At 39.1% G+C, this 22,642-nt stretch overlaps 2 protein-coding genes across 2 annotated transcripts in view; one reads left to right on the forward strand and one right to left on the reverse strand.

Annotated features, from left to right (window-relative positions):
• Window positions 1-17,019, forward strand: part of LOC106090187 (uncharacterized) — a 57,090-nt gene extending 40,071 nt beyond the window's left edge. The window contains exons 2-7 of the mRNA XM_013256297.2: window positions 11,485-11,976; window positions 12,038-12,519; window positions 12,676-13,396; window positions 13,463-13,609; window positions 15,665-15,750; window positions 15,806-17,019. Coding sequence (XP_013111751.2) covers window positions 11,548-11,976; window positions 12,038-12,519; window positions 12,676-13,396; window positions 13,463-13,609; window positions 15,665-15,750; window positions 15,806-16,406 — 2,466 coding nt within the window. The 5' untranslated portion in view covers window positions 11,485-11,547 and the 3' untranslated portion in view covers window positions 16,407-17,019. The remainder of the gene's footprint in view (window positions 1-11,484; window positions 11,977-12,037; window positions 12,520-12,675; window positions 13,397-13,462; window positions 13,610-15,664; window positions 15,751-15,805) is intronic.
• LOC106090190 (lysozyme) lies at window positions 906-5,195 on the reverse strand. The gene is made up of 4 exons (XM_013256305.2): window positions 4,803-5,195; window positions 4,628-4,716; window positions 1,739-1,802; window positions 906-1,406 (listed from the first exon to the last, which is right to left on the reverse strand). The coding sequence occupies exons 1-4, from the start codon at window positions 4,957-4,959 to the stop codon at window positions 1,273-1,275; spliced, it is 444 nt and encodes a 147-aa protein (XP_013111759.1). The 5' UTR covers window positions 4,960-5,195; the 3' UTR covers window positions 906-1,272.
• Window positions 17,020-22,642: the final 5,623 nt, after the last annotated feature.

Consider the following 22,642-nt stretch of genomic DNA (forward strand, 5'->3'; position numbering starts at 1 on the left):
CGTAGTGTTTTGGTATTACTTGCAACAACTGTGTTGAGTATGATTCAAATTGGTTCATAATCTGGTATAGCTGTCATATAAACCGGTCTTGAATCATGACCTCTTGAGCCAATAGAGCCCGCAATTCTCATCCGATTTGGCTGACATTTTGCACGTGGTGTTTTGGTATCACTTCCAACAACTGTGCAGTGCATGGTTCAAATTGGTTTATGTTTTGATATACCTGCTATTTAAACCGATCTTGGGCCTTGACTTCTTGAGCCTCTAGAGGGCGCAATTCTCATCCGATTGGGCTGTAATTTTGCATGAGGTGTTTTGTTGTGATTTCCAATAACTGTGCTGAGTATGGCTTAAATCATTACATAGCCTGATAGAGCTGCCATATAAACCGATCTGGGATCTTGATTTCTTTCCTCTAGAGGGCGCAATTCTCATCCGATTTGGCAGAAATTTTGTACAACGGCTTCTCCCATTACCTTCAACATACGTGTTCCATATGGTTTGAACCGATGAATAGCTTGATACAGTTCCCATATAAACCGATCTCCCGATTTTACTTCTTGAGCCCCTACAAGGCGGAATTGTTATCCTAATGGACTGAAATATTACACAATGACTTCTACAATGTTCAGCATTCAATTCATTTATGGTCCGAATCGGACTATAACTTGATGTAGCTCCAATACCATTACAGTTCTTATTCATTATTCTTTGTTTGCCTAAAAAGAGATACCGCGCATAAAACTCGACAAATGCAATCCATGGTGGAGGATATATAAGATTTGGCCAGGCCGAACTTAGCACCCTTTTACTTGTTTTTTATATTATGTCGGAACTAAATACTTTAATATCGGTCAGTGGCATATTGAGTATAAGGTCTGGTTCAACAAAAACATACATGGACTTGTTTGTACTTAACATTCATAAATATTTATTCTAAATTTATTTAAAATAGTGTTCCTTTTTTCCACCAACAATGAAGAACGAAACGATGGCAATGACAAGATACATTTTTTTTTGTTTGTTTTTGGTGGTTATTCTTAAATAAAAAAATACAATGAATTTAGTCTTGAAATTTTTAAACACACTCTCAAGCCAAACTAGGGACAACATGGATGTCTTTCATGCATCCCAAAACCATTTCAACCTTATTTTTTGTTTCTTCATCCATATGCACATACACACACACACACACCATAAGAAACTACCCACATTACATCTGGCTGCAACGCCATTCCACAAACAGCCAGCCAACAAAGCAACAACTCCAACTCAGCAGCGAGATACATCTGGTAATGATCGCCCACGACATTTATTCACCCAACCGGGCCAAGCCTGAAAGCCATGACGATTAAAAATCTGCATGGCACAACGAGAATCATCCGAAATTTCATCATTTAAAAAATCTACGGGAATAAAAAAGAGGTGGAAAAAGAATCCATTGTCAGTATGAAGGTTACAACAAAGAAATACGAATGAGGTCCCTTTTTGGGATGGGTGTGTTAGAGTTACAGCGCATCGTAGGCAGAATGTGTTAGTTTAAGGCATGATTTGTTGTTGTTGGCACCGCATGTGAGTAGGCAGAGAATGTCTTTGGGGGCATTAATCTTTACTTTAAATGATTTCGTATGTCAACAAAAGAACAGTAAAGTTGCCTAAAGTTGGGGAAGGGTGGTTGCTTGCTTGCTTTCAATAACATGCCAGAGCATTCACATACTTGCTATGAGTGGTCAATTACCTTCACATTTTATATTGCAAATGCCACCTTTTCGCCCTTTGCGACACCAATTTTTGCTGTTAATCTAAGTAAGGAAGACAAAGAAAGAAAATATGGCATAAATTTAATAAAAAAAGAAGAAACGTTCTACATGTAAGGTTTATAATAGGGCAAGAATTGGAAAGAACTATTGAAGGCAGCTGTTATCAAAGGGTTCTCCGACAACGAATGTTGTCTTAAGACCGAAATATCAGACTAGAATGTCTGGGTTGAAAGGAGGAGAGTTAAATAAAATAAAATAAAATAAAATAAAATAAAATAAAATAAAATAAAATAAAATAAAATAAAATAAAATAAAATAAAATAAAATAAAATAAAATAAAATAAAATAAAATAAAATAAAATAAAATAAAATAAAATAAAATAAAATAAAATAAAATAAAATAAAATAAAATAAAATAAAATAAAAAATAAAAAATAAAATAAAAAAAAAAATAAAATAAAATAAAAAAAATAAAATAAAATAGAATAAAGTAAAATAAAATAAAATAAAATAGAATATAATAAAACTAAAATAAAATAAAAAATAAAATAAAATAAAATATAATAAAATAAAATAAAATTAAGTAAAACAAAACAAAAAAAAATTAAAAGAAAATAAAATAAAATAAAAAAATAAAATAAAATATAATAAAATAAAAAAATAAATATAAAAAATAAAATAAAAATAAGAAATAAAATAAAATAAAATAAAAAAAAAAATAAAATAAAAAAAATAAAATAAAAATAAAAAAATAAGTAAAATAAAAAAATAGAGTAAAATAAAATAAAATAAAATAAAATAAAAGAAAATATAATAAAATAAAATAAAATAAAAAAATAAGGTAAAATAAAATAAAATAAAAATAGGAAATAAATAAATAAAAAAAGTAAAATAAAATAAAAAAATAAAGTAAAATAAAATAAAATAAATTAAAAAATTAAAATAAAATATAATCAAGTTATGGTCAGATTCGGACCATAGTGGAATGAATGTTGGAGACCATAGTAGAAGTCATTGCGTAAAATTTCAGCCAAATCGAATAAAAATTTCGCCCTTTAGGGTCTCAAAAAGTAAAATAGGGAGATCGTTTTATAGGGAAGCTGCATTAGGCTATAGACCGAATCAGACCATACTTGACATGTATGTTGAAGATTATGTGGTACAAATTTCACCCAAATCAGATAGGAGCCTATAGAGGCTCAAGAAGTCAAGATCCCAGATCGGTTTATAAGGCAGGTTAGAAACCGATTTGAACCATACATTGCACAGTTGTGGAAAGTCATAACGAAACACGTTACGCAAAATTTCAGCGAAATCGGAAAAGATTTGAGCCCTCCAAAGGCTTAAGAAGTCAAAATTCAAGATCGGTTTATATAACCGCTATATCAGGGAATGGATCAATTTGAACCATACTTTGCGTAGTTATTTCAAGTTTTATCAAAACATGGACCGATAAGGCCCATTTACAATCCCAACCGACCTACACCTATTAGAAGTATTTGTACAAAATTTCAAGCGGCTAGCTTTATTCCTTCGATAGTTAGCGTGCTTTCGACAGACAGACGGACGGACGGACGGACATGGCTAGATCGACATAAAATGTCATGACGATCAAGAATATATACTCTTTATGGGGTCTGAGACGAATATTTTGAGGAGTTACAAACAGAATGACGAAATTAGTATACCCCCATCCTATGGTGGAGGGTATAATAAGGTGGAAGCAAATAAAAAAAAAATGAAATAAGAGTTAAAATAACTGCTGCTTAACAGCCTGCGTCAGCCAATCACCAGTTACTTAACCCATTTTCTCGGTTAAGGCTGCACCGGAGCTGTTGCAGTCTTGACCGTGGTGGAACAAATTCTATATACCCATGAGTTACAATGCCACTTCAAGTTTCCGGCCAAATGTTCACTCCAACAGCTTCAGTCTTCGGCTGTATTCTCTGCAATCCTCTTAAAAGAATTTTTCATATACAGTGAAAATTTCGCATTTTGAGTTTGCTAAAAAATAAGCCTAAATTCAAAAAGCAAACACCAGCTGGACTCACCGTGGCACAAAGGTGAGCATGTTCATCTATGTTCCTGAACGCCTGGGTTCGAATACCGGCGAGAACATTAGTTTATTTTCAGCGATGGTTTTCCTCATCTAATGCTACAGGCTACATGGAGGCCACCGTAGCGCAGGCTGTCCGCCTATGACGCTGAACGCCAGTGTTCGAATCCTGGCGAGAACATCATGAAAATTTTCATCGGTGTTTATCCCCTCCTAATGCTGGCGACATTTGGGAGGTACTGTACCATTTGGTATGACAGCCATGTAAAAACTTCTCCATAAAGAGGTGTCGCACTGCGGCACGCCGTTCGGACTCGGCTATAAAATGGAGGTCCCTTATCATTGAGCTTAAAACTTGAATGGGACAACACTCATTGATATGTGAGAAGTTTCCCCTGTGTTTCTTAATGGAATGTTCATGGGCAAATGCATTTGCAAAGCTGGCTACATTTGTGAGATACTACGTCATTTAAATGGATCCCTGTCCTTAGCCCCCAAAAAATACGCCCATATTTCGTGGGAACCTAATTCCACAACCTTTGTCCGCCAGCCAACATGTTCATATCCATCTAAAGCTAATCCCACCAGTCTTGACCGCCGGAAGTTAACTTGTATCGCCACTTATAGGCCCAGAAAACCTTGGCACTAGACCTGTATACACCGCTCTTTACTTACATACATCGGCAGTACCCCTATTTTTTATTAAGGTACTGCTTATTATTAGGGGTACTGCTTTTAGGGATCCCCCCCATTGAAACCCTGCCAAAAGGACTCTTCACTTTTATTTTTCAAAAAAAGAAAGGTTATTTACCTGAAATAAGCCATAGCTAACACTTTGATTTGGTAATTGCATGACTTTTGAAGTACTACGGCTACTCTCATTTTCCACCAGACACACCCCTGGAAAGAAAAGAAGAACAAATTAAAGCACATTTTGTAATAAATAAAAAGGATTCCTATGAGCCTATATGGGGGGCAAAACTTACAATTTGATAAGTAACTGCGTGGAAAATCATGACGCAACAGCTCCTTGGCCAATTGACATCGGGTGAACATTTTGGATGTGCATTCTGGCGGCAGTAGAGCAAAGCAAGCGATTGCCAATACAGCGGATATTTTAAGATTTAAGCTTTGCACATTCATTTTGAATTTTTTATGCAACAATTTTTCACTTTGTTTTTATAATTTGGGATTTTATTGTGTTTTCTTGTTTGGTGATTTCTTTAGAATCGCGGCAACGCTTCCCAGCCGAAGCGTAGAATCAAAGCAACACTTTTGCAATTTACACACTAACTAATCCCAAATTCACACTTTAATGGTCTTTTAAAGCCTCGGGGGCAGGTCATCATGACTAAATGACAATGGTTATCATCATGATGATAATGATGACGATGACGATGATGATGATGATGATGATGATGCACTTTACGATGTGTAACACTTTACTTTCAATTTCTATATACGCCATAGAGATATGGCATTAGACGACGGACATCCCTTGTCATGCGGTCATCAGGCGATACAATTCTTTCTCCATTTGTCTTCTTTTATTTCCTTTGTATTCTCTGCGAATGGTGGTGCATCATGAAATCGAATTAAATGACAAAATTATGCGACAAACCTAATCTTCATTGTGCAATCTACATTTGAATAAGGCGATTTATTATGGAGAATGAGGTACCGGCGTGGCCAAAACTATGGAAACACTACAAAAAACCTTTAGAGTCCTCATAACTTATAGTAAACCAACGGCATTGCTATTAACAGATGCCATGATACAACATTTCTCATGGAAAATTTTTGTATATGCCACTTGTGCTACATTATTCTCCACCACTGTCTTGGTTGTGAGAAAATTGCTATAGGAAAATTTTATCATGGCAGTATTAATCTGACACCAAGTAAAATATCAAAACATTGTTTACTTAGCTTCGGTCACGTAGCTATTCAGACTATAACATTGATTTTGGCAAATTGTTGCAACAGACACATTCTAAGTGCAACAGATGTCTGCGTGCGTGTTTGTCTCATAGTGTAGACTAATAGAATTAAATATGTCAAAGTGTCAACATCACTTGACCCAAAAAAGATTTATTTATAAGTGTGAGTTTGTAGGTTTGTTATTCTTTTGAATAGCTGCACATTTCCAATGTCTGGCTTGCCACTACAGAATCTTATCTTGGAAAGGGGAGTGCAAGTCTTTTTCTCAAACCATTTGGGGGACATACTAAGAGTAACTTACATTTCCACTGCATTCTTGAGTGTGTAGTTGTGCTTGTTTTGGGTAAGTAGTGTCGCCAAAATCAAGAATATTTCTGTATACCCTACATCATCACTGTGGTATTATAAGTTTGTTCATATGTTGGCAACGCTAAGAAGAAGAACAGCTAGACCCATGGTTAAGTATACTGATCGGCTCAGAAAAACTTCGATTTAGCCATGTCCGTCTGTCCTTCTGTCCGTCTGTCCTTCTGTCCGTCTGTCTGTCTGTCTGTCCATGTATTCTTGTGATTAAGGTACAGGTCGCATTTATTGTCCGATTGTCACAAAATTTTGCAAAAGTCGCTTCTTTAGTCCAAGGGCAAACACTATTCATTTTGAAACCAGTAAGTAAAGGCAAAAGTCGGGCGGAGCCGACTATATAATACCCTACACCAACGAGTATACGCAATAATTTTAAAAGATAGCACTTATATCCAAATTTAGTCAGACTTTAATTTTGCATACCTATTGAAATATCGATTAGAACCTTCCTTATACGATTTTCTTACAATGGTACGAAAATTGTGGCTTCTACAGCCTTAAAAGTCGAAACACATTAAAGATATTTAGGGGAGTTGTACCTAAATCGACGTATTGGGATGTCAACTAAACCATCTCATGAACATTTTTGTAGAGATCGGACCAAAATTGTGGCTTCTACAGCCTTTAAAAGGCCATATCGGATGAAAAATATATTCCACACATATGAAGACGTAAAATAAAACGGCCCATGCCAAATTTTGTAGAGATCGGACCAAAATTGTGGCTTCTACAGCCTTAAAAGGCCATATCGGATGAAAAATATATATGGGAGCTTTATCTATATCTGGAGCGATTGTTATGAAACTTTGCACACATATGAGGACGTTGAATAAAACGCTCCATGCTAAATTTTGTAGGGATGGGACCAAAATTGTGGCTACTACATCTTTAAAAGGGCATATCGGATGCAAGATATACATGGGAGCTATATATAAATCTGATCCGTTTATGATGAAATTTTGCGCGCATATTGGGACGTCACTAAAAGCACTTCGTGCCAAATTTTGTAAAGATCGGATAAAAATTATGCCTTCTACCGCCTTAATAGGTCAGGTCGGACGAAAGTTATACATGGGAGCTATATATAAATCTGATCCGATTATGATGAAATTTTGCACACATATTGGGAAGTCACAAAAAGCACTTCGCGCCAAATTTTGTAAAGATCGGATCAAAATTGTGCCTTCTACAGCCTTAATAGGTCAAATCGGATGAAAGATATATATGGGAACTATATCTAAATCTAGATCGATTTCAATAAAATTTTGCAAGCTTTTTTGTTTGTTAAAGAAAACACTTTGTGCCAAATTTTGTAAAGATCGGATCAAAATTGTGGCTTCAACAGCTTCAAATTGGCATATCGTATGCAACATATACATGGGAGCTATATATAAATCTGATCCGATTATGATGAAATTTTGCACACATATTGAGACGTCACAAAAAGCACTTCGTGACAAATTTTGTAAAGATCGGATCAAAATTGTGCCTTCTACAGCCTTAATAGGTCAAATCGGATGAAAGGTATATGTGGGAACTATATCTAAATCTAGACCGATTTGAATAAAATTTTGCAAGCAATTTGGGTTGTTAAAAAAACACTTCGTGACAAATTTTGTAAAGATCGGATCAAAATTGTGGCTTCAACAGCTTCTAAATGGCATATCGGACGAAAAATATACATGGGAGCTATATATAAATCTGATCCAATTATGATGAAATTTTGCACGCATATTGGGACGTCACAAAAAGCACTTCGTGCCAAATTTTGTAAAGATCGGATAAAAATTATGCCTTCTACCGCCTTAATAGGTCAGGTCGGACGAAAGTTATACATGGGAGCTATATATAAATCTGATCCGATTATGACGAAATTTTCACACATATTGGGAAGTCACAAAAAGCACTTCGCGCCAAATTTTGTAAAGATCGGATCAAAATTGTGCCTTCTACAGCCTTAATAGGTCAAATCGGATGAAAGATATAGATGGGAACTATATCTAAATCTAGACCGATTTCAATAAAATTTTGCAAGCATTTTGGGTCGGTTAAAAAAACACTTTTTGCCAAATTTTGTAAAGATCGGACCAAAATTGTGGCTTCAACAGCTTCAAATTGGCATATCGGATGCAATATATACATGGGAGCTATATATAAATCTGATCCGATTATGATGAAATTTTGCACACATATTGGGACGTCACAAAAAGCACTTCGTGCCAAATTTTGTAAAGATCGGATCAAAATTGTGCCTTCTACAGCCTTAGTAGGTCAAATCGGACGAAATTTATATATGGCAGCTCTATATAAATCTGATCCGATTATGATGAAATTTTGCACACATATTGAGACGTCACAAAAAGCACTTCGTGCCAAATTTTGTAAAGATCGGATCAAAATTGTGCCTTCTACAGCCTTAATAGGTCAAATCGGATAAAAGATATATATGGGAACTATATCTAAATCTAGATCGATTTCAATAAAATTTTGCAAGCATTTTCGATCGTTAAAGAAAACATTTTGTGCCAAATTTTGTAAGGATCGGACCAAAATTGTGGCTTCTACAGCTTTGAAAGGGCACATCGGATGAAAGATATATATGGGAGCTATATCTAAATTTGGACCGATTTTTTTTTGAAAATCAATAGCATTCGTCCTTGGACCAAAAAATACACTTATGCAAAGTTTTGTGAAAATCGGACAAAAATGCGACCTGTAACTTGATTACAAGAATACATGGACAGACAGACGGAGATAGCTAAATCGAATCAGGAAGTGATTCAAAGCCGATCCGTATACCTATGGATGGGTCTAGCTCTTCTCCTTCTTAGCGTTGCAAACAAATGCACAAATCTATAATACCCTGTACCACATTAGTGGTGTAGGGTATAAAAAATTGGATCAGATTTAGATATGGTTAGGTTAGGTTGAAAAGAGGGTGCCGATATGAATCCACCCCATGCCACTATGGACATACAGTAATCGGCTTGTTGTGCGCTCTAAAAAACTATAAAGTAACTTCTTAAAAGAAAATTTCAAGTTAAGAATTCCGTGCTACTTACAAAATCCTTAATTGTTTTCCATGCCACTGCCCTAAGTTGGTTCATGTCTGGTATTGTGTCTCCACCTAAGTGCCGGTATCTGTTAGACGCGAAAGCCGGGCAATGATAAAGGAAATGCTCCAACGTCTCATCACCTTCCCCGCTTGCCCTACACATGCTATCACTTGGTGCAACGATTTAACATGTGTCCCGTTATGATTCCAATAGCTAAACTGACCTCCTTCTTGCTACCTTTTAGTAATAGCCTCGTCTTCTCACGACCTGGATCCCCCCATAGGATTTTCGCCGTCCTACCGACCATTTCGCTATTCCACAACGTTGCATGCGCATTCGTCACCCACTCCCTTAAATCGGACTGCGTCGACCCGAAAGGCTTAGGGTTAGCCAAGTTTATGGACGGTAGTTCTCTGGCCAAATTGTCTGCCCTTTCATTTCCCCTTACTCCATTATGGCCTGGCACCCAAACGATGCGGATTTTGCCATCCTCAGAGAAGGCGTTAATCTCCTTCTTACATTGCAAGACTGTTCGCGACCTTACCGTCCTGGTTGTTATGGCCCTTAGGGCAATTTTACTGTCGGTAAAGATATGCACACTCGACGTCCTCGCGTTGGCACCACACCACTTCACACATTCCGTGATCGCCCTGATCTCCGTCTGCAGTACCGTATTATGGTCAGGCAGTCTAAAACAGATCTCAGTCCCTGGTTGTAAACCCCCCGGCCCACTCTGTCCTCTAGCTTTGATCCATCTGTGTAACATGATCTTCCAGATGGCAATACTAGGGTTACGTCAATTCAAGACTGTGCCGAAGGCAGCAGTGCCTCGCACTCGACTTCAGGGTTCATCTCAGGTATCCAATCGGAAACCTCTTCCCTTCTTTCCAGGTCTCCTATCGTCGCCACGAGTATATCGCGACTTTATGGGCTGCTCTCATCCTCAATCCATTCTCCCATCGCCTTAAGTCTAATAGCCGCAGTGGCTGCTTCACATTTAATCTGTATGTCAATGGGTCGGATATCTAGAATAGTCTCCAGTGCCCTAGTTCCTCATCGCTCCGCCTATGCCAAGACAACATGTTCTCTGAACCTGTTTATATGGTCCTTATGTTGCACTTTTTCTCCATAGCAGTCCAACAAACTACTGCGGCGCAAAGTAAGTATTGGTCTAATCACGCTCCTGTAGAGCCAGTGGGCTATCCTGGCATTCAGGCACCATTTCGAGCCTACGGCCCGTCTACATAGTGCCCAACATCTGTGAGCCTTCTCAGTACGCTCCGGAATGTGCCACTTCCAATTCATTTGCCTGTCCAAGATCACCCCTAAGTATTTGACCTTGACAGATATCGAAATCGTTTAGTTGAGGAAACGTGGAGCGTTAAATTGGCCCACCTTCGTCTTCCTCGTGAACAGGAATATTTCAGTCTTCTCTGGGTTAATATTGAGATCTTTGGATCTAGCCCAGTCATATGCAAGACCCTCTCGGCCCTTCTGCATAGCTCGTTCGGATCCTTAGATTTAGATATAGCTCCCATATATAACTTTTATCCGATATGGCCTTTAAAGGCTGTAGCAGCCACAATTTTAATCTGATCTTTACAAAATTTAGCATGAGACGTTTTATACATGCGCATAATTTCAATAAAATCGGTCTTGATTTAGATATAGCTCCCATCTTATATATAAAATTCAATTTGTGTTTGTTTGTTTGTCGGTTTACCGATTACCGATACCGATTACCTTGAAATTTTCACAGATTGTGTAGGTTGGTCTGAAAAGAAACATAGGCTATATAATTTTTTGATATCGGGAGGGGGCGAACCCTCCCCCTTACCCCAACAATGCCACCATTATCCGAAAGTGGTCCGATGGCCACAATAAGGGTATCAAATGAAAGGTATTGGAGACCAGAAAACGAATATGGTATTAAAATTTGGGTTCAAGTACCCAGCGGTGATTTAGTTATTTTTTTATTTACCCTATAGGTTTATGGCCCTATTCACAAAAGTTTATGTAGATTTGAAATAGGTTTAGTTGACAGATTTCCTTTATAGAACTGTCAAATAAATCTATTTCAAATCGAAATTAAGTTTGAAGTTTAAGTGAATAATGCTGTAAAATTCGAGCTACTGCCACAAAGTTGGCAACACTGCCAGCGAATAACTGACCATACTCAATTCATTTCTAATGTGGGCATGTCAACAAGACAACAAAAACGACAAACTTTCCTTCCATTCTAAATACAATGCATCAAGGTTGATTTCCTCCATAGTAAATGGATTTTTTTTTCGCTTTCTTTTTTCAGAGTCCAATAGAAGCGGCGGTGGCATCGGCGACCTCTCCACACAACACAATCACCGGCAAAAAAATGTTTCAATTCTCATTGTCTTCTATGGTGGTGGCGGTGGCGGTGTTGCTGGTGCATCTGTTGACTGTTGTCTTGTGTCAGACAATAATTTCATCAGTTAACCTGCAACCGATCTATAGAAATGCAACAACAAAAACAATGGCTGCAACAAATGCAGCTTCCTCTATGTTAAGCGAGTCCGCCACCAGCACCCCTGCATATCCGGTTACTTCGTTGTCACCTCTGCCCACAATAAGAAAAAGTACCAAATTTTTCAAGAAACCCTCTACGGTGAGCAAGAAACGTAAAGCGGTGGATGTATCTTCAATACCCATAGGCGATGATACCACCGAGTGGAGATGTCCCAATATAACGGTATCGCGTAGCCTGGAGTGTGGCTGTGATTTGCCCCACACTTTGAGATGTAATGGAGATCTGCATGGTTTGGCGGTAGGCCATTGTAATTATGGATGCATGGATTTTATACTAATTTCACTCACTTCTTTTTTAGGTTCTATCGGAAAATCTTAGAGCCTCACCCTATTCAGTGGCCCTGTTAGATGTCTCCCTGAGGAATGTAACTTTTCTAAGTGATGCTCGAATTTTTGATAATGTCTTTTTGCGTTGTCTAATCATATCCTCGGGTGAAATTAAACGTGTCCACAAATCAGCTTTCTTGGGTATAAAAGGACCGCTATTGGCTTTGGGCTTACCCGGTAATGCTTTACTTGCGGTACCCTGGAGCTCTTTGTCAACGTTGGTGGATTTAGAACGCCTGGATTTATCGAATAATAAAATTAAGGCTTTGGGTACTTCAGATTTGGCGGCCTTGATAAATTTGGAATATCTGGATGCAAGTCATAATCAGCTCTCGAGTATATCACAGAGAACTTTTGCCAATCTGAGAAGACTTGAGGTCTTGAAATTAGGCGGTAATCGTTTGGGAGATTACGCTTCGAGTCTGAAGGCCCTAATGCAGTGCCACAATTTAAGGTAAGAATGAAATTGGGACTGAACAACAGTGAGAGGTTATGTTTATGTTTTTCATGCGCTATTATTATTTAACTTAAAATGCTTGTAACTCCTAAGCCTTTTACTTTTTTCCTAACTTAAAAGTCCTATTGTCTTAAATTTGTTTGTTTTTTGCAGAGACCTCGATCTAAGTGCCAATAATTTGAGTGGCAACTTGTCGGCCACCTCGATACCTGTACTGAAAAATCTGGCCAGCCTCAACCTCAATCGTAATCTCATTAAGAGCATTCAAAATAAGGCACTTATGAATTTCTCACGCCTTACCACTTTGTCGTTGCGTCACAATCAAATCGATGTTCTACAAGATCATGCATTCTATGGTTTGGGTGCCTTGGAAAGCTTGGATTTAAGTTACAATGGCATAGTGGCCATATCCAGTGCCTCACTGCAACACTTAACACGACTCAAAACCTTGGATCTGACACATAATTTTCTCAGAGCCTTGACCTCAGATCTAATAACACCTTTGCCATCTTTGGTTGAGCTGCGTTTATCGGGCAATGATATTTCGATTGTTGCCAAACATGCTCTCGATGGAGCCAGAGAATTGAAGACGTTAGTCATGGAAGAGAATCCCTTATCTTGCGATTGCACCATGCGTGAATTTGCCGAATGGCTGCAGGCAGCCAAATTAGTTTCCCAAGAGCTGTTGAAAATAACCTGTGTCACACCGCCCAAATTGGAGGGAGCTCCGCTCATACAGGTACCCATGGAAATGTTAAGCTGTGGTGATATGGAAAATCTGGAAGAGGATAATGCCAATATCATAGAACAATTGGAGGCAATGGCCAAACAGAATCATAGCACAAATCATCATGTGCGAGATCTTTCAGAGGAGGTGAGTTGGAGAAGAGATTTTTTTTCAAAATTTGGTATAATGAATAATGTTTTGCTTTATTTTCAGATTATTTTACATGAAGTACATTTTTCGGCTGATTATGGTCTAATACTGACATGGATCATAAATCTAAGCAAAAACGATTACATGTGTGATGCCATATTTGTTTACAAGGAGGAAAATATCAACGAAATTCTCATTGATAATTCACCGGTAAGTAGAGAAAAATCTTGAGAATAGTTCTTAATCGGTTTGCAGGTTTGTTATCTTTACTCAAGCGTTGGGATTTAATAACTGCAAAACCTGGCGTAGAAAATGTTCAAAAGTCTCCACATTCTTTTCGCATACCCTATGTGCACTGTTATCAGGTGCACCTATTCTATATAAATGCACTTGAAGCTCTATGTGTTACGTGATAATGGCGAAAGTCACACTAATTTCTTTTAAGTAGATGCCCTTTCTCGTCGGGGATCGGATTTTTCCGCCTACCTACTTCCCAGTGTTATATTCGCTTTACTCAGTCATTTCGTTGACTTGAAAGTCACACTGACTTCTTATAAGAAGCTTCTTTTCGTCGCCGATCGAATGTTCCATAGTATTTTGCATCTTTCCGTCAGCCTACCTACTTCCCAGTGTTATATTCGCTTAACTCAGTTGTTTCGTTTACTTGAAACGCGGTCGATTCAAACATTAATCTTCGATGTTTAGAATACAACCCTTCACATAAACGCGTATCCACGATCCCTGTCCATACGTTTCTGAATGTGTCATTGTTCAAGATCATTCTTCAACTTGTGATATCTCGATCGATATGGGTAGGAAGCGTGGCCATTCGAATTGGACAATTTTGGTCCTCTTAGTAAAGGGCAGGTCTTGGAGATTTCCTAAATGTAGTATCGTGGGAGTGCCTCGGAGAAGATTTTAGGCGTCAATTACCATTTGATTTTCCTTGTGGAATTCCTTTTTTCTGTAGCACCCAATATAAATGCTATGGATTTGAGGTGGTAATAAATGGTCTTCTGAGACCAGCCCATCTCTTTTACGCCCGTACTTTTTTGGGTATTAAAGTGTGTGTGTTTTTTTTTTTTGTTATTTTTTATCAAAACATTCTTCCAATATTAACTTAAAATGCATATATCTCCCCAAAAATATTTCTCTTAGGTTAGGTTGGGGATCGGCTTGTGTGCTCCAAATACTTAAAAAAGAACCCTCGAAAAAAATGTAACTCAGGAATTTTTTGCCCCATTTTCACTCCACGTCCCTAAGTTGGTTGAAATCTGGTATTGTTTCCCCATCTATGTGCCGGAGTTTGTTAGTCGCGAAAGTCGTGCATTGGCATAGGAAATGCTCCGACGTCTCATCATCTTTCCCACGTGCCCTATAAACGCTATCACTTGCCGGACATATTATTGTGTATACGTGTGCCTGCAGTCCTATGTGTCACGTGATGATAGTGGAAGCTGTACTGATCTTCTTATTTAAGTATTAGTCTCATCTTCTCTCCTCTTACCGATTATTGCACTGGTACACAATGTATGTAAATTGCAAGTTTTGTCAATGAACATGCCACTAAGTAACAGGGGTAAACTTCAAACATATCCATGAGTGCAGTCCGATTCAAGATTAAGCTCAAAGATAAGGGGCCTCCTTTTTATAGCCGAGTCCGAACGGCGTGCCGCTGTGCTACACCTCTTTGAAGAGAAGTTCTACATGGCATAGTAACTCACAAATGTTGCCAGCATTAGGAGGGGAAAACCACCGCTGAAAATTTTTTCTGATGGTCTCGCCAGGATTCGAACCCAGGCGGACATGCTAACCTCTGCGCTACGGTGGCCTCCAAGTCTTTCGGACTCGGCTATAAAAGTTGTTCCTTACCATTTGCCTTAACTTGAATCGGGCAGCACTTATTTATATGTTAGCAGTTAGTCCCTACTCCTTAATGGAATGTCCATGGACAAATTTGTTATAAAAGTTGTTCCTCAACATTGGGCTTAACTTGAATCGGACAGCACTCATTAATATGCTAGGAGTTTAGCCCTGTTCCTTAATGGAATGTTCATGGGCAAACTTGTTTGTTTGTCCTGTCCGTAGCCGCTTACGCCACTTTTTGGAGTGTGTTTAATAAACAATTTCTTCCAATATTAACTTAAAATGCCAGTATCTTCTTAAAAATATATTTTCTTATCCTCTCCCCTCCTTTCTCTTCCCGTCCCTGCCTTGTGTCATTGTATTATATTTTATTGATTTATTTAAATCTTTTCTTTCCAGATTCATTGCGAAAGCAAAATGATAAATGGCCAAAACACTGTTAGTGTAATAGTGCCAGATAGCTCCTCCTTGGATGTGGGAGAAAGGTAAGAAAATTTGAAAATTTTTGGAATATAAAACCTAATAAATGTTTCTTAACAGTTATCGTTTTTGTTTGGTCATGGTTCAGGAGCACAATCCCCAGTCTGATCTTACAGTGGGCTGTTCAAATATAACCCAATTGCAGATAAGCAATCCCGATTCATTGCCCCAAACCAGGCAATTTAAACGACGTCCCTATGCGGATCTTTCGAAATACGATCGTTCCCCGGATTCGGAGCTAACATCTAACAATGGAATAAATATAGACTATGGCATAAATCCGCGTAAATTCAATACAATGTCAAGTCAACAACAACAGCATACACAACACACTGCAGAGGGGTTTAATGATTCACTGCCAGCCAATCATTCGCCCTATGAATTTTTGAATTCGCTTAGCAAAAGTTTTCTACCAGGTCTGGGCTTGGGTGTATTGGTGACCTCGGTGGTGGTTCTAATATGGGCCGCTTCACGTTTGCGCCAAAATGTCAATCATCAGAATAATCAGAATAACAATAACAACATAATGCATGGTGATAGACGTTCCAGTTCACCCACTGCCACCACTTGTTATGCAGCCTCGGAGCATTTGGCTCGCCTAGCGGATAGTGAAAATGGAGGAACGCGTTACCTCAAGTTACAGGCCACCACAAGTCTTTAGGTTTCTAATGGCTAAGGAAAAAACGATATCGAACCATGGTTTGGTTTGAAAAACACCACCCAGAGCCTATGGTTTGTGGGCGTGGTGTTACTCTTACATGTGATAGTACTTTACCAAGTACCCCCCAAAATACCATTTAATACTAAATAAAAAAAAAATTAATTTATAAAATATGACATTTTATACTACCCTATGTACTACTAAAAATATTTATAATTGTTAATTTAACCAACTAAGAACACCTAACCTTAGGTCTTAAGCCAAATAATTGTTTTAGGTTTTTTTTTTCTAGATTTCAAATAAGTTCCCAATAATGATAAAGTTTTATTTTTTAAGTAAACCCTTTTTTTAGAGACTCTTTTCCCTTCTTCTTCTTTTGTTTTGGAAATTGGCTGCAACTGCAACTTCTTTTGCAGCCAATAGGTCGTGTGCCATATTATAGGAAACTTTTGTACTTAATTTAAAGACTTTCTTTCCTACATTCTAAATAGTCTTTACTTATTGTAAATTTTGTATACTAAAGCAAAGAAACCAAGAGCAAATAACCAATTAACACTTAAAGACTCACTTACTTGAAATTGTTTCAAATAAAATATCACAATTGATGAGTATGCTGAGAATGTTTACTTTTCAAAAACATCGAGGGAGGAATACAAAAGCAAGGGAGGAGTATAGTGCAAGATTGGCAAAGTTCGTGATCATTTCCAAAAATTCACAATTTTGGTGGGAATCAAAAGAAATGTTCAACTTTTCTTTCCGAAAACTTTAAAAATCCATATTTCCAATATTAAAGATCGCAGCGCAAAAATTTACTCACATCGTGATCATGTCCGCATGATGAACACCATGACACAATTACCAGGTAGAGTCAATCCCATGGCAGCCGGTTGTACGTACCGGATTGATCCGATGAAGGTCTTCATCGGTAAGGGCTGCCGCCTCAGGGTACAAGACACTGCTACGACGACTGCGACCAGGTAGAGTACCGTAAACAGCTGAGTACGGTTTTTTCTTGCGACGTCTCTGTCAACGAGGTTTGGTTGCGTGTGTGTTTTATAGTTAAAAACCATTACACACACAAACAAAGAAAAATGGCGCGAACTAGTTACGTACACAAAATCAAAGTTGCACTAATCACTGATTTTGACAGATAGTGCACTCAATATTTTGATGTTGGGCAACTTCCACTTCCTGTAAATGAATATAGCTTGATGAACACGGCGTCACTTCGAAGTTAAAATCGCCTTTGGTAGACCGCCAGTATTGATAGCATAGCGGCTTTGACGCGAACTTCACGTTCAGTCACCGTTCGATGACGATGATGACTGGAAACAGCAGCCTAGTCCTGCGTATGCATAAACATCGATGGGGCTCTTAACAATGTGCGGACCGATACACTGATCCAATCCTTAGACCAGTACCAAGTGGACCCGATTCTTAGAGACTGGATAAACCATATGCTAAGGAACAGGGTGGATAAATTGTGTATCCCATGACATAAATATAAAGGGTAAAGTGGCACAGGACACACCACAGGGGGGCATTTTATCGCCACTCCTATAGGTGACCACCATAAAAGACCTATTACGGATGCTGACTGAGGAGGGATTTGATTCCGGCTGCTACGCAGACCCGGTCCTTAGAGACTGGATAAACCATATGCTAAGGAACAGGGTGGATAAATTGTGTGTCCCATGGCATAAATATAAAGGGAGAAAGTGGCACAGGGCACACCACAGGGGGGCATTTTATCGCCACTCCTATAGGTGACCACCATAAATGACCTATTACGGATGCTGACTGAGGAGGGATTTGAACCCGGCTGCTACGCAGACCCGGTCCTTAGAGACTGGATAAACCATATGCTAAGGAACAGGGTGGATAAATTGTGTATCCCATGGCATAAATATAAGGGTGATAGTGGCACAGGGCACACCACAGGGGGGCATTTTATCGCCACTCCTATAGGTGACCACCATAAATGACCTATTACGGATGCTGACTGAGGAGGGATTTGAACCCGGCTGCTACGCAGACCCGGTCCTTAGAGACTGGATAAACCATATGCTAAGGAACAGGGTGGATAAATTGTGTATCCCATGGCATAAATATAAGGGAGATAGTGGCACAGGGGACCACTCCTATAGGTGAACACCATAAATGACCTATTACGGATGCTGACTGAGGATGGATTTGAACCCGGCTGCTACGCAAACGATGTTATAATACTTCTAAGGGGTAAGAATCCGAACGAACTTTGCAGAAGGGCCGATAAGGTCTTGCATTTGGCATATGACTGGGCTAGACCCAGAGGTCTCAATGTTAACCCAGAGAAGACTGAAATATGCCTGTTCACGAGGAAGTTGGGCCAATTTAACGAAGTTGGGCCAATTTAACGCACCACGTTTCCTCAATAAGACGATTCCGATAACTGACAAGTTCAAATACTTAGGTGTGATCTTGGACAGGAAACTGAATTGGAAGTGTCACATTCCGAAGCGTACTGAGAAGGCTCACATATGTTAGGCACTATGAAGACAGGCCGTAGGCTCGAAATCGGGCCTGAATCCGAGCAAAGTCCACTGGCTCTACAGGAGCGTGATTAGACCAATATTTACTTACGCCTCAGTAGTTTGATGGACTGCTATGGAGAAAAATGCAACATAAGGACCATACAACATACCAATACTTACTTACGCCTCAGTAGTTTGATGGACTGCTATGGAGAAAAAGTGCAACATAAGGACCATACAAACAGGTTTAGAGAACATGTTGTCTTGGCATAGGCGGAGCAATGAGGACCACGCCCAAAAGGGGACTGGAGACTATTCTAGATATCTGACCCATTGACATATGTACAGATTAAATGTGAGGCATTCACTGGGGCTATGAGACTTAAGGCGATGGGAGAATGGATTGAGGATGGGAGCAGCTCATACCATCGCGGTATACTCGAGGCGATGGTCTTGCCAGTATTCGAACCCAGGCGTTCAGCGTCATAGGCGGATATAGTAACCTCTGCACTGCAGTGGCCTCCCTATAGTTTCTGCAAAAGTCGTTGCTGGCATACTTCAGTCTGCCAGCATGTTTTCCGATTAGACAGTGACCTGTCATCACGGACACAATGACTGAGACGTCTGTTCTAGCCAATGGCAGCAAAGCAGTAGACCTTTTCAAGTCTAGATTAGGCCACATAGTTTTGGAATGCTCACACCCCCCCTTTTTGTGACCATCTATCATTCGTTGTCCTTTGGGCCTGGTCCTGAAAACTTAGCTTACATGTCGCTTGAGGCATAGCCACAGATTCCTGTATACCTGGAATGTGTAGGGTAGTTTCTAGTCTCGCAAGCTCGTCTAATTTAGAATTCCACGGGATATCTCTGTGGCCCGGCACCCAGAGCAGATGAATTTTGAACTGTTCAGCCATCCCGTTGAGAGATCTGCGACAGTCGAGGGCGGTTTTTGTGTTCAGAAATACTTTCTCCAGGGATTTAATGGCTGCCTGGCTGTCTGAGAAGATATTTATGCCAATCGTCGTAATGACATTATATTGGGTTGCCCAAAAAGTAATTGCGGATTTTTCATATAGTTGGCGTTGACAAATTTTTTCACAGCTTGTGACTCTGTAATTGCATTCTTTCTTCTGTCAGTTATCAGCTGTTACTTTTTGCTTGCTTTAGAAAAAAAGTGTAAAAAAAGTATATTTGATTAAAGTTCATTCTAAGTTTTATTAAAAATGCATTTACTTTCTTTTAAAAAATCCGCAATTAGTTTTTGGGCAAACCAATATCTTAACCATTACACCACTTCCTTAATTGGAAGGATCTCTGCTTGATACACACTGCAGTGGTCGGGTAACCTTTTCGATATGACCAGTTCTATATGTTTAGAGTACACCCCAAAGGTCACCTAGCCGTTTAGTTTGGAACCATTCGTATAGAAGACTATGTAACTTCTGTTACCAGAGATATCGTAGTTCCCATCGGTTCTACCAGGAATAGTGGTACAGTAATTTTTATCAAAAAGCTGCTCAGATAGGGTATAATCCACACTTCCTGGAACATGGAACGGATATTGTATCATGAATAACACAGTGTCCGTAGCCGCCACATGACCATGAGAAATCTACCTTAATCTCACGGTAGTGGTCGCTGCAATTTGTGTAGCCACAATGTCCTGAGGCATTAGATGTAGCACTAAATTCAGTGCATCCTCAGAGCGGCTATGATGCACAAACAAGCCATCCTTTGGATCCGGTTAAGTATTAACCAGTGGGTGGACTTTTGCAGCGCCGTCCACCAGGCCACAACACCATATAGCATTGTAGATCTAACAACTGCAGTATATACCCAATGCATGACGCACAGTCTAAACTCCCTAATTTAGCCAATGGCTCTCTTGCAGGTGTATAGGGCACCAGTACCTTATTGTAAAGGCATCATTTTATCATCCTTCTCATGAGATATGCTGGTACATAATTCTCTCTCAGTGCCCGAAGGACCTTAGTATTCCTTTTTATACCCTCCACCATAAGATGGGGGTATACTAATTTCGTTATTCTGTTTGTAACATCTCGAAATATGCGTCTGAGACCCCGATTGGGCTGTAATTTTGCTCGAGGTGTTTTGTTGTGATTTCCAACAATTTTGCCAAATATGGTTTAAATTAGTCCATAATCTGATATATCTGTCATATAAACCGCTCTTGAATCTTGACTTCTTTAGCCACTAGTGGGCGCAATTCGTATCCGATTTGACTGAAATTTTGCAAGAGGCGTTTTGTTATAATTTTTAACAACTGTGCCAAGAATGGATGAAATCGGTTCATAACCTGATATAACTGTCATATAAACTGATCTGGGGTCTTGACTTCTTGAGCCTTTAGAGGGCGCAAATCCTATCCGATTTCGCTAAAATTTTGCATGACGTGTTTCGTTATGACTTTCAACAACTGCAACTGCAACTTTGCCAAATATGGTTTAAATCAGTCCATAACCTGATATAGCTGCCATATAAACCGATCTTGAATCTAGACTTCTGTAGCCACTAGGGGGCGCAATTCTTATCCGATTTGGCTGAAATTTTGCCAGAGGGGTTTTGTTATAATTTTCAACAGCTGTGCCAAGTATGGGTGAAATCGGGGTATAACCTAATATAGCTGCCATATAAACCGATCTGGGATCTAGACTCGACAAATGCGACTCATGGTAGAGGGTATATAAGATTCGGCCCGGCCGAACTTAGCACGCTCTTACTTGTTTTTAATTAAATTTTTATACCCACCACCGAAGGATGGGGTATATTCATTTTGTCATTCCGTTTGCAACACATCGAAATATCCATTTCCGACCCTATAAAGTATATATATTCTTGATCAGCGTAAAAATCTAAGACGATCTAGACATGTCCTTCCGTCTGTCCGTCTGTCTGTTGAAATCACGCTACAGTCTTTAAAAATAGAGATATTGAGCTGAAATTTTGCACAGATTCTTTTTTGTCCATAAGCAGGTTAAGTTCGAAGATGGGCTATATCGGACTAAATCTTGATATAGCCTCCATATAGACCGATCCGCCGATTTAGGGTCTTATGCCAATAAAAGCCACATTTATTATCCGATTTTGCTGAAATTTGGGACAGTGAGTTGTGTCAGGCCCTCCAACATCCTTCGTCAATTTGGCCCAGATCGGTTCAGATTTGGATATAGCTGCCATATAGACCGATCCTCCGATTTGGGGTCTTAGGCCCACAAAAGCCACATTTAATATCCGATTTCGCTGAAATTCGGGACTGTGAATTGTGTTAGGCCCATCGACATCCTCCGTCAATTTGGCTCAGATCGGACCAGATTTGGATATAGCTGCCATATAGACCGATCCTCCGATTTATGGTGTTAGGCCCATAAAACCCACATTTATTATCCGATTTTGCTAAAATTTGGGACGATGAGTTGTGTTAGCCCCTTCGACTTTTTTTCAATTTGGTTCAGATCGGTTCAGATTTGGATATAGCTGTCATATAGACCGATTTCTTGATTTATGGTTTTGGGCCCATAAAATGCTCATTTGTTGTCCGATGTCGCCGAAATTTGGGACAATAAGTTAGGTTAAGGGTCTTGACATACTTCTGCAATATCGCACAGATCGGTCCAGATTTGGATGTAGCTGCCATATAGACCGATATCTCGATTTAAAGTCTTGGCCCCATAAAAGGCGCATTTACTGTCCGATTTCGCCGAA

Source organism: Stomoxys calcitrans, chromosome 5, assembly GCF_963082655.1.
Source record: "Stomoxys calcitrans chromosome 5, idStoCalc2.1, whole genome shotgun sequence".
NCBI classification, from domain to species: domain Eukaryota; kingdom Metazoa; phylum Arthropoda; class Insecta; order Diptera; family Muscidae; genus Stomoxys; species Stomoxys calcitrans.

What these genes read in the sequence shown, in the direction of transcription:
- LOC106090190 (XM_013256305.2), bottom strand. Translation starts at nt 4,959, where the DNA reads ATGAATGTGCAAAGCTTAAATCTTAAAATATCCGCTGTATTGGCAATC. An exon ending in TTAGCTATGGCTTATTTCAG is followed by an intron (nt 1,803 to 4,627) that starts GTAAATAACCTT and finishes TTCCTTACTTAG; the next exon opens with ATTAACAGCAAAAATTGGTG. An exon ending in TTGCAATATAAAATGTGAAG is followed by an intron (nt 1,407 to 1,738) that starts GTAATTGACCAC and finishes TTATTCCCGTAG; the next exon opens with ATTTTTTAAATGATGAAATT.